Genomic DNA, 12,723 nt, shown 5'->3' on the forward strand with positions numbered 1-12,723 from the left:
AATTACTTAATTTTCATTCTAAAATAAATATTAGCCACTAAAAAACTTTCACACACACACACATACAACCATGTTGTATTCAAACATGATTAAAATTAAAACCTATATTTATTATTATAAATTAATAATAGGACACAAGTTTCATAAAATGACATTTAAGTAAAATAAATAAATAAATAATAATTGCATATATAACACATAAATATGTACAAGACTAAAAAATATTTCAATTTCTCAAAATTGAGATATATGAATAATAACATTGGTAGTTGTAATGTTGATTGTTGTAATTATCAGTAGCTTTCAATTTAAAAAATGTTCTATTAGTTGTTACCGTTGTTAGTGACTATCAATGATAGTCACCAAAAGATAAACATGACATTTTTCTTATTTCATATTTGTGTGATATATATATATATATATATATATATATATATATATATATTTTAAATTATGCTATCTACTCTGCCCTAATCTTGTTCGAAAAGAAATAGATGAAGGGATGTGGTTGGTAAGGTTACGATCGTGAGAGAAGAGTCCATTGGACTTTGGGTTTTCGAGCCCGAGGTTTCCACCTTGCCTTTATATTTGACGTCCCTTGTATTACACAACTCTCATTTTTAGAGTGTTTTTTTCGAGTATCATTTATTTATTTATCTATTTAATGAACTCTTACGATGTAAGATAATTTATCGCGCTCAAGGTTGTAAGGTGTCAAATCAAATATGACTTGGTTATTTCTCAATTAATATATATTCATCAACTCATTTGATCGACCAAAATCTTGAGGTTCTTGCTATTTTTCTTTTGGGGATGTACATTTTCCCTATTAAATCAGTCTCTTTATTTTATATAGAGATTTGGTCCTTGCTTGGACAACTATCGAGAATATCGATCAGTTAACTTTCAATTTATTTTCAGTAAAGACTAATGGTATGTGTAGATTTACTTTCTATTGTGTATTTAATAATATTTTTTAAGCATTTAAAAAGTCAATCAAATTAATTTGATCGTTATCAATTTTAAAAGTAGATTAGTTAAATCGCTACCAAATCTTTAACGGAATAAATGTTACCAAATAAAATCATAAGGTTTAGTTAACTATGAAATTTTAAAGTGCTATTAGAAAATAAAAACAATAAATTCTATAAAATTATATTACGAAGGTTACATAACTTTAAACTTCGTTATTATGATTCATTTAGTAAAACCAAAATTTACACCGTCAATCCATACAAAACATTTGGGTTTTTATTGTTTTTGTTTGAACAAAATATCTGTAAGAATTTCTAAGTTCTTATAAGTTGGACTTGTTTTCTTGTCGTATTTTTTTCGTCGTTATAATTGATTTGATGCAATAGTAATATTAGTATGGTGCGAAACACTTTCAAACATAAAAGAATTCTCTCTTTTTTTTCCAATAAAGGTATTGTAATTATAGTATGAAATGAAAAAAAAGATTTAATATCTAACCTCGAGATTGATTTGATAAGACAAACACTAATATGAGATTTGAGCTATGAATTTCATTTTGGATAGTTACCTTATAAAACAAACAATATATAAATTCTATTTTCCGAAATTTAGCGCGAAAGGATAAAATCTGATATAGTTTTATCTTGCCGTTCCGGCGAAGCGGAGTCCAGTCCACGGCAAGACGAACCAGGAAGCAACACTAAAAATGGTCGTTCATCATCTTCATGAGCGTTTCCTTCTGCAGAAACGTGGTTGGAATTGTTGAGAAGAGAAATGCTTTGTGTTTTGGGCCTTTAGCCATCGGTGGTGCCTGAAGGAGGGGAGATGATTAACGCCGTCTCCGGTGCTCTTTTTCTTAAGTTTCCGTTGCTGTGCACTGTGCAGTGAGAGGGAGGGAGGAGAAAGAAGTGGAAATTAGGGATTTCTTCACGAAGGGCAAAATAGTAATTTTAGGAGCTTGAGAAATCGTATTACTCAACAAAACGTAATTTCACCATTTTTCTCTCTTTCTCGACTTTGAACTTTCAGTTTCGTTGATCTTCAATCTGCTCGTTTTCCGGATCCTTGCTCCATTCGCATTCTCTTCCTGTTCGACACTTCACCATGTCGCCTACTCCCGAGGAACCTAATAATTTGCAGAACGGAATCGAAATCCAACCACACATTTCATCAGAATCAGATCAAATTAGTGAACCCAGATCAGAGCTTGAAGAACCTACAGCAGATTCAATTCCCAGTTCGGAATTACAACAAGAACGTGAATCGGAATCAGTTAGTAATGGAGTAGCAGATTCGGAGCCGGAGTCTCCAAGGAAACAGTTATCGGAGTCAATTCATTTACATGTAGTGACGGGTGTTACAGATCCGAGTGTTGAAGAGCATAAAGAAACTTCCACCCCATTCAACGGCAACACGGAGAACTTGCAACCTGCGTTGCGTAAAGACGAAGGAAGCAGAACGTTTACAATGAGAGAGTTGTTGAATGGATTGAAAGGTGAAGATGGTAGCGACGGCCTTAATGAATCTGAAGGCGAGAGGCCCGAGGGGAACTCCGGTCACAGGTTTGGAATCTTGCTTGGCTTCGTTCTCTTTTGTTGTTTAGTTGATGTGCTGAATATGGTTGATTGGTGAAAATGAATTCTTTCTAATTATGCAGTATAATCTCATTATTGTTATTATTATTAGAAAAAAAAAAGAATGCTGAATGATCAACCTTGTTTTTTTTTTTTTTTTAATCTAGTGATCACTTCTGTTAGAGGGAGAGAGATTTTGCGACTGTTCTGTCAAACTTGAGGGTTGAATACCTATTTTTGATTAAAAAATGTTACGGGGTAGTTTCTTTCGAGGAAAACTATTTAGGAATAAAATTAATTGACTCCCGTTTGAACATGTCAATTTTCGAAAGTCAAAGTTGATCAGAAGTTTTCCAACGAGCTTGCTTGTTGGTGCCTGCAAGGTTTCTTCTCTCAAACTGTCTAGGTCATTTGTCTTCCTCAAAGGGGTCTGTCTTTCTTTTTCCTCCTAGAAAGGTAAGATAAACTGATTGCTTTCAACGATCGAATGATATCCTCAGACTCAGGCTTTAGTTGTTATGGTCAGACATTTTTGTGTACGTTCAGAAAGTAAATATAATGGCTTCTCTATGAGGCATTTTGTTTTGTGTGTCAGCAAACCTGACGGACCCTATCCAATTTTATTAGACTGAGTTTGTATGTATGTGGCTGTTCACATTCACCATTCAGTTTCCCCGAATTATTTGTTAGATCTGAAAATTGCAGCAAATTGACCCAATCCAACCCATGATAGGCTTAATTCTTTCCTTTATTAAATATTACCTTGTCCTAAACCAAAATATACTCCTATAGAACTTTTCTGTAGGAGTATATATATATATATATATATATATATACTTATAGTGGTTAGGTAGACTTAGACAGGATCCTTTGGTTTGTTGAAACGAATTTTTTCCATGGGAATTTTGGTTGGAAACAAGTTTTATTGTTATTTTTTTTTGCTTCTGTTTTCCAAGCTCTCTCTCTCTCTCTCTCTCTCTCTCTCTCTCTCTCTCTCATATGTTGCTTAATTTCTTGCATCTGGCTTTGCCTTTGATATGATTTCTAATCAACTTCTGTTGCTATGAAATTAGATTTTGTGGCTTCAAATTTGGTGATTTCATTTCTACCAAAAATGTGCCTTTATTTCATTTTTGGATAATCCAGATTGGCTTTTATAAGGTGGTAGGAACTAAGAAAGTTTAGTTTGATTTCAATTTTGATGGTTTTTGGTCGGGTAGGATTGAATTGCCAATTCCAATTGCACTTTTCCATTAACCACATAGGTATTGACTTAAAAAAAATCTCTGTTATCTGTTTGGCCTGCTCAATTTCATACTGAACGTGGTTGGTTTGATTAACTTTAGGAAATAAATATAACTTGCAGCTGGGTTTTGGTTTGGGTTCTAAATTAACTCAACGTGAACCAGCAACACCCCTACTTTATAGTCAACGTTATTTGTTTATTCAGATCTTTTTACTAATGCATTATTATTGACTGCAATTCGGTAGAACCCACATAGAACTAAATTGATTGAAATATAAAAAGATAAGAGCTACAGGATAACCCTAGTATTTGAGGTACTCGACTACTTGGATGGAACCTACCCCTCGGTTTATTTAGAGCCAAATGCTATAACAACCTCCCTAAACTTATTACCCATGCACCCTTAATATCTTAATAGTACCTTAGTATCATTCATGTCATGACCCTTGATTTCTTAACCCTATTGTTTTCTCACAATTATAACGTATCTTTTACATTTTCTCTTTGTTCCATCCTCTGCTTGTAGTTTCACTTCTAGGGGCTCTATGACTCATTTTGGAATTAATCAATTCATTTATGGGTACTGCTGTCCATTTGTTTTTGCATACTAATCGATTAGTTAGTTTTCTTTTTCTTTCTTCCCATTTGACTCTGGTTTGAATTAAGAAAATGCTCACTGTTTTCAGTGGAATCTTTAGTTGCTAGAATTTTGATGTTACCACCTTTTGTCTTTATAGCTATATTTTTTCTTTTCTTCTTTTATTTACTGCATGAATTTGCACAGCCTTAATCAAGATAGCCCACATCAGCCTTATTCTGAACAGAGTAGAGCTGCCATGGAGTTGATCAACAGTATTACAGGTGTCGATGAAGAGGGCCGTTCTCGTCAAAGGATTCTCACATTTGCTGCTAGGAGGTATCATTATAATACTTTTTGTACCTTATAGTGGTCTGTCAACTACGTCTATATTTCTCTCAATAGTTCTGGTATCTTCTACTTTGAATTCCTTTGAAGTAAGATCCGAGTTGTATTTCCCCTTTTCTTCCAATAGGAGCTTGTGCTTTAGCTCTAGTTATGTCATGGTGATGCACTGATAGAATGGAAATGGGATTTTCACTGCAACCGAGAAAAAAGAAGGAAACTCATGCATGCATAGCAAACAAGACAATATGTAATAATACTGTATGTCCGCGTCTTTATATTATATTGATAATCGTGGATGTTCTTATGTACTGGGTAACTGATTCTTATAACATTTAGAGTTGATAAACTGAGAAACATACTGCAGAATATTTACATTTCAGTTAAGTGGCCACATTGTTTTCCAAAGGGACATGCCTAACCTAAGTGCAAAGCACCTGTGGCATGGGTGAGATGAAAGCTAATCATCTCAAAATATCTTGGTGTGTCTGCTTTGAGATAATTGTAGGAGTGTATATTACTAAGGCTCGTATTGTTTTCTCACAACAGGGCTAACCGTGAACCTATTGGCAAAATATGTTACAATTTGCTTTTGGTCATAATTATTGATAAAATATGTTATATACTTTTTTCATATCAGTAACAGAAGGTCCATTTCTTTCTTAAAATTTTCTTTTTCGCATTCCTACAGAGGCCCTTTGTTTCTAAACATCTATTTTCATTCAAATGATGCAGGTATGCTAGTGCAATTGAGAGAAATGGTCAAGACTATGATGCTTTGTACAATTGGGCTTTGGTCCTCCAGGTCTGAGACTTTATATTATTCATTTTGGAAACTATCTTTTTTTCTTCTCTTCCATTTCTTGATCAATAACATTGCAAGGCAGGGAGCTCTTATTGATGAATCATTAAAAGAATTCTAGCTGAATTGAATTATGTGTTTGGTATAAAAATATATCACAACTTAGCTGACATCTTCCGGTACAAGTGTCAATGTTTTATATAGAGAGACAACATAAATATAAAATGCAAGGAGACATTTAATTTTCTTTGCATAGACAAGTACAACTTCTTTATAATAATATAGTACAAAATGTACAGATATTTCGTTCTGTTTCAAGCAATATCACGATAAAACTCTGTATAAATCTGGTGTTGCAGGAGAGTGCAGACAATGTTAGTCCAGATTCCACCTCGCCCTCTAAAGATGCGTTGCTTGAGGAGGCTTGTAAAAAGTACGATGAGGCCACCCATCTGTGCCCAACACTTCATGATGTATGTAAAAAAACCATTTTATAGTTGTACTACTCAGGATGCTGTTGCGAAAAATTTGACAGTAGATTCAAAAGAAACGAAAAGAAGGACAAACTTTGAAAAACACGTATATTGATTCTGCCAGAAATGAACTTATTCAGATTATAGAGTTCTTTTGCCATCCTTTTTTCCAAGATGGATCAAAATTAGTTTTTCTTTGGTCCATTTTTCACATCAGTAACTACTTCTTCCTGCTTAGCTTAGGTTTTGATAAACCATGACTAAGAGTAGGCCTTTGTTTATACTTGGTACTGACGGAGTTAGAAAATATTTGTATGCAACTTTCACATGAACTGCAAAACTCATCTTTGGTGCTGTCTTAATGATGTATTTGGATTGCATCCCAGGCTTTTTATAATTGGGCTATTGCAATCTCTGATCGGGCCAAAATGCGTGGTCGTACGAAGGAGGCCGAAGAACTGTGGAAGCAGGTTTATACTTCCATCCCTTGTAGGTTATCGTCATTACACATTTATAAAAAAACTTCCATCTCTAATGTATGGATATCATTAGGAATTTGGGTATGTCCATGACTGGAAAGGATGAGCACCATCCTTTATGGGTTGTATATGTCCACAATTTCCTCCAGGATTGGAAAAGATTTAAAGTTTGGCTATTTACCGTGCTAATTTGATCACTGTGATTCCATGGACACTCTTGGCCTTCTCCATTTTGTGCCATTTTCTTCTCTTTTTGATGAAACGTTTCTTTTACCATACATGCTTTTGTTAAATCTCTTCGACTTCTTGACTTGGTGAAGGTGAAGGAGTCAATAGCCTTAAGCCTCCTTTATGCGTTGAATGTTCGGATCTCTGCCCAAGCACTCTGAAATTTTCTCTAGAAAAAAGAAAACAAAAAAAAAAATACTTTATTTTCTTTCAAAAGCGTCATTTAGGGTGGTTAAACTGTTTAATAAATAAACTGTCTCATTAGACTTCATCATCAATACTGTAATAAAAAAATTGAAATGTTTGTAAAACACAATTAGAGGTGCCTTTATACTAGAATACTGATTAATTGGGGGACTGAATCGATCTTATTAAAATTCTATCCTAAATAGTTATGATACCTAATCAGGGGATGACTAACATATTTCAGACTTGAAAAGTTTAGAAAAAATAAAAATTTCGAAAGGAAAAATGAAGAATGGAAAAAGAATTGCTTGTGTTCTGTTGGTACTCCCTTGTTTCCACATCTAATTCTCAGTAATTATTTGTTCCTTTGCGTCGTCCCCCTCTTTTGTAATTTCATACCTTCCAGAGGAAAAAAAATCATTTTCTTACCAACTGATCATTGCAATTATTCTATCTTTCAGGCTACCAAAAATTATGAAAAAGCTGTCCAACTCAACTGGAATAGCCCCCAGGTACACCTCAAGAAACTGCTAGAAAAACCACGTGCTTAAATTTGTCTCTGGGACTTTCTTCTTCCTTTGCTTGCATTGTGTCCTCTTCTGTGAAATTGATTCTAAGCCTCAATAACTTTAATGAAACGCGTGAATTAATTCGTTCCAAATACCTTAATTCTAACTCTTTCTGGGTCTGTTTCAGGCGCTAAATAATTGGGGGCTTGCCCTACAGGTACTTATGTTTTTCACATTAGATTAATCTTTGTATGAAAGACTCTTGTTTACCTCCACCTATGCAACCGTGTGTAAAAACTTCACGATCCATTTCAGGAACTCAGTGCGATTGTGCCAGCACGAGAAAAGCAGACAATTGTAAAAACAGCGATCAGTAAGGTGTCACCTACTATTTTGAAACATTTAAATGCCAAAGAATTCCAGCCTTTTGTTTATACATTAAAACTTACTTTTATATTCTATGCCTAGATTACTCAGTTTTCTTCCATTGCAGTTCCGTGCTGCTATACAGTTGCAATTTGATTTTCATCGAGCAATCTACAACCTTGGCACTGTTCTGGTGAGTCTGTTACCTGCTCTATATATGGAAATTACATGATCTTACATCTATTTAATGCACTGTGTTTAGAATAACTTCATCAACCTGTATTGTATAGCTATATTTAAGAGCGTCTTGAATTCTGTTTCTATAAATGACAATGGGAAGGAAAACTTTTTGGTTTATTCAGATCAGATAACATAAATTTGCTCAAACCTAAACTCATTTCTGGCATCTACAGTATGGATTAGCTGAGGACACATTAAGGACTGGTGGAACAGGAAATATTAAAGATGTTTCCCCCAATGAGTTATACAGTCAATCTGCTATTTATATTGCAGCTGCTCATGCTCTAAAACCAAACTACTCTGTAAGTCCAGCTTCTTTGCCATTCTTACCAACAATTAAACATGTATTTCTGCAAAAGTCTGAAATTTTGATATTTGTTTTTAATAGGTGTATAGCAGCGCCTTACGGTTGGTCCGTTCCATGGTTAGTTCTGACTCCCCTCAAATAGTGCGGATCACACTTGTTCATGTCTTATGTTCTATTATTTGCTCAGTATAAACCGGTTACCTGTATTGTTCGTATGGTTTAGTTTAATATGCGTTGTATTGGTCTTTTACTGGGAAGATGTGAAAGATCTGTACGAAGTTTTAAAATAATTGAAGCTGGAAATGTCATAATTGATTCCATATTAGGCCTACGATGCGATCAACACTTGGGGTGTGCATGGTTTTAAGTTTTACTGTATCAATGAAGACTACTTTAGCAGTCAAAATGTAGGGTCATGATATGTCATGTCGTTACAACTTTAGCATATACCCCATTCAAGCATTTTACTGTATTTTTTAAATTTCCAAGATATCTGTACCGTCCGAATTTGGACTTATCTTATATTCAAATGCACATATGCTTTTGAAATGACTTGGTGGTGGCATCCCTTGATACGTAATTACTTTTTTGTGAACTTAATGGATCTTGGCTTTTTGACAGCTGCCGTTACCCTATCTAAAAGTCGGATACCTGACTGCACCTCCTGTGGGGAGACCACTTGCTCCTCACAGTGATTGGAAACGTTCACAATTTTTTCTAAACCATGATGTATTGCAAAAGGTACAATTTTATTTATCTATTTATTTTCTTTTATCACTTAACCTTGGAAGAAACTGACGTTAAACTGCTTCCCATTGGGTAATCCTCTTTCAGCTTAACATAGGAGGGGAACAAATACAAACATCCCCTAGTACTTTAGGAAGATCTGGAAGTACCTTGAATGGCGACAGGACAATCAAAGTAGAAATTCCTGATATTGTCTCTGTATCCGCATGTGCCGATCTTACTTTACCACCTGGTGCTGGACTCTGCATTGACACAATCCATGGACCCATTTTCTTGGTGAGCTTATTCTAGCATGATTTAAAATTCTTTGTTTCAATTGAAAACAATTTAATCATCCAATAGGATGGTAAAGAGGAAAAACCATTAGCAATTTAAACGATAATGATAACAACAAAGAAAAAAAAACGACATTCAACCTATCAATTTTTACCAAATCTGAAAGATTATCATGTCTTATTATCTGATATCTCCGATTCTTGAGTAACTACTGCTAGAGTGGAGTGCACTGATCACCTTGGTTGATTCTATCAGGTTGCTGACTCATGGGACGCACTCGATGGATGGCTCGATGCAATTAGATTAGTTTACACGATCTACGCTCGAGGCAAGAACGAGGTTTTGGCTGGCATCATAACAGGTTGATTGATTATTACCAAATACACAAAAAATGTATCAATGATTCTATCTTGATGTCTATATATTATGCTTAATTCACAATAGTAGATGGAGTATTCATTTCTCTAGATTGAAAACACACAATTTTGGGGTGCTTTTCCAGTGCTTAAATACATGTTTCTCTAGTCACCTTTCATTTTCAAGTGTAATAATAATATTTGTACATGTCGTTTATTAACAACAGCACGCACAAATGGTACGGTTTTAGACCTTGAGAAATGAGAGAGCTTCAAATTAATTTCTTTTACAAATTCAATTGAATTTCTCTACTACTTTTATCAATAGATCCTGGAAAAGAAAATTAGTTAGTTAACTCATTTGATTGAGTTTGATTTAGTTTTATATATTTATATATACACATAATATTTATGAGTTGGGTTGGCTTGCAAGCACTTTCACTATTGTCACTATTGTCACTATTGTCACGGAACGATCGATATACTACGTGAACTATATACTACGTTTTATGAGATGGGTTGGCTTGCAAGATGTCTATATACTACGTTTGATTGGCAAGAGAAGTAATAGCCAATGGGATGTTGGGAACTTATCATTTGGCCACTGTGGTTTGAATCTATTTTTGTCTATTATTTTTATGCTTCTTATTTGCCAGGACACAGAGAGAGTTGAACTTGTAATCTAACCTTTTTTTTGTCGTTGAATGAATATTCAACAATTCTTAAGTGACAAGAGAACTTGCAATAATACATAGGGAATGATGAAAGTGAATGCGTATGAAATAATAAAGTTGGAAGACTTTTGTATATCTATTTAGCTACAATAATCGTAGCTGCCAAATTTGGACTTCTCATATAGTATATGAGAGGGTGAAAATGATCTATTTGGAATCAATTTTAAGTGCCTAAAAAAAATTTGAAGTTCTTTTAAACCTATATAGATTGAGTAGTAAATTCACAACCTTAAAATGAAGTTTGACCTACTACAATTGAAGTTGATATTTAATAAAAACTTCTTCAACAAAGAGAGGCTAAATTGATTAAAAAAAGCACCTAAAACAATAGGGACTACAACATGTATCTAACCTAGAATATATGTATATAGAGTTGTATATTTCAATGTTAGTATCTACTTTAAGATCACTATTATAATACTTTTTTTAAAAAAATGTACAAGCCATAAATATGACAAAACGTTTGCATATAGTTCTTGTGGTAAAAATCTTAAAAAACTTAGATTTGTAAGAAGATTCGAAAATGAATAGATAGAATTCCGATGGGAGAATAGAAGAAAGTGTTGCTCCTCTTAATTCTATTGAAAGAAAAATTGTTGTGTTTGAAGATGGAGAGGAAGTTAAAAGATAATAAGACAATTGGAATTGTTGGTTGGCTTGGTAGGGAGAGGACTTTCGTTTTGCATAGTATTTGTACGATCAATCAATAAGAAAAAAGGAGGAGAAGGAAAGAAAGAGAGCGAGAGAATTTGGCAATGAAGAGAAAAGAGGTGCAAACACTTCATTTATGTTGATGTTGACCTTATCTTTATGTCTTCTATTCTTCAACAGAAACTTGCATTGTTTGACAATGAATATGTCTTTTGTCTCTATTCACCATTCACTTCACTTTGTTTTAAAAAAACTACAAAGTATACCTATAGGTCGATTCGAGCATAACTTAATACTTGACATCAATTACTATTCTAAAAGTTTAAAAGGGTTCTGAATTAATTATTATACTCTGTGAATTAGAGTTATATGTGTTTATGATACAAACTATTTCAGTTTGAGTTATTATAGTCTATATCTGAAGCGTGAACTATTTTAGTTAGAGTATAAAATAGTAAACACTGTAATAAAGAATGTGAAAGAGAATGGACAGAAAATAATAAACACTACTGTAACAAAAAGAGATTTGAAATTGTAATATTATAGTTAATTATATGTTATAATAAATGTAAACCGACATAATTGGATCCTCGAACATGTAACCCACTCCACCAAATTTCAACTCGGTGGCTCAAACACCTTAATAATTTGATCTTTTAATACCACATAATCGTAAAGTTTAAAAGAGACCTACGTGACTTGTGTAGAGTTGGATGCCACACGAAACCTCTTTTATATATATTGTTTCAATTTTTAGTAGAGATTTGAAACTCAACGCTCGCCTTTGGGTCCCTAACATGTATGAGTATTGTTGTCAACTTAATATTTCGATCTTCTATTCTAAAAGTATTGGAATACTTTGTTCTTATAACTCATACTTAACTACAATAAAACTATTTGAAGTTTCTCATGGTTTACGGTGTTTACTGATTTGTTATGATTTTCTTCTTATTTGTAATCTAAAATAAATGTTTTTACACACAATTATAAGTAGAATGACTATACAAATAATATATGCATTACTTTTTTTCTTCTTGTATGATGTATCAAATATGATATTTTTTAATTCAATTATTACGATGATAAACATAGGGTTTAATTTGTAAACACATAGGTAGAATGACGTTTTCATGAGATAAAATGTCAACAAAGCAAAGTGAGAAAACGTGAATAAAAAGGGTATATTCTTTTTACTCCATGAATATATATCAATGTGAAAAGAATAATTTTGAAAATTATTTGAAAGCTATTTTTTCGTTGACATATTTGCATTTTATCATTTTATTAATTCATTGTAGCTTTTTAATATATATATATATATATACACACACAAACATATATATTTCCTTACTTTGTTAAAAAAAAAGTAATTAGTCAATAACTCATAATATATATTAGTTGGACTATGTTTTAACGAGTTGTTGAATTACTAAAATATTTCGTACAGTTATGTTCGTTATTCGACTATCAAAAATTTATTCGTTCAATACTAACTCATATGAGACGATTACAAAGGACTATTTCTTAAGAAATTTAAAAGAAAAAATAAATAATATCTAAAACTATTCTTTCAAAATATTTGTGAACGAATGTATGAAAATAAATTTGAAAGTTCAAAAACCAGAGATGGATGCAAAAATATTTCAAAAATT

General features: G+C 33.1%; 1 protein-coding gene and 1 long non-coding RNA gene across 2 annotated transcripts; one reads left to right on the top strand and one right to left on the bottom strand.

Annotated features, from left to right (window-relative positions):
• Positions 1-1,511: 1,511 nt before the first annotated feature.
• On the bottom strand, positions 1,512-2,118 carry LOC127149942 (uncharacterized). Its single transcript, XR_007821817.1, has 2 exons — positions 1,971-2,118; positions 1,512-1,852 (listed from the first exon to the last, which is right to left on the bottom strand). It is a non-coding gene; the product is annotated as an uncharacterized LOC127149942 (long non-coding RNA).
• Positions 2,080-9,980, top strand: LOC103490705 (protein HLB1). Its single transcript, XM_008450341.3, has 14 exons — positions 2,080-2,537; positions 4,580-4,711; positions 5,453-5,522; positions 5,879-5,992; positions 6,379-6,462; positions 7,347-7,397; positions 7,582-7,611; positions 7,710-7,772; positions 7,888-7,953; positions 8,174-8,302; positions 8,389-8,424; positions 8,929-9,048; positions 9,142-9,330; positions 9,586-9,980. The coding sequence occupies exons 1-14, from the start codon at positions 2,080-2,082 to the stop codon at positions 9,694-9,696; spliced, it is 1,653 nt and encodes a 550-aa protein (XP_008448563.1). The 3' UTR covers positions 9,697-9,980.
• Positions 9,981-12,723: the final 2,743 nt, after the last annotated feature.

This window comes from Cucumis melo, chromosome 6, assembly GCF_025177605.1.
Source record: "Cucumis melo cultivar AY chromosome 6, USDA_Cmelo_AY_1.0, whole genome shotgun sequence".
NCBI classification, from domain to species: domain Eukaryota; kingdom Viridiplantae; phylum Streptophyta; class Magnoliopsida; order Cucurbitales; family Cucurbitaceae; genus Cucumis; species Cucumis melo.

Excerpts from the sequence above, each read along its gene's own strand:
- LOC103490705 (XM_008450341.3), top strand. The coding sequence starts at position 2,080 with ATGTCGCCTACTCCCGAGGAACCTAATAATTTGCAGAACGGAATCGAA. Across the intron at positions 2,538-4,579 it reads GAGGGGAACTCCGGTCACAG|CCTTAATCAAGATAGCCCAC; the intron begins GTTTGGAATCTT and ends GAATTTGCACAG. Across the intron at positions 6,463-7,346 it reads CCGAAGAACTGTGGAAGCAG|GCTACCAAAAATTATGAAAA; the intron begins GTTTATACTTCC and ends TCTATCTTTCAG.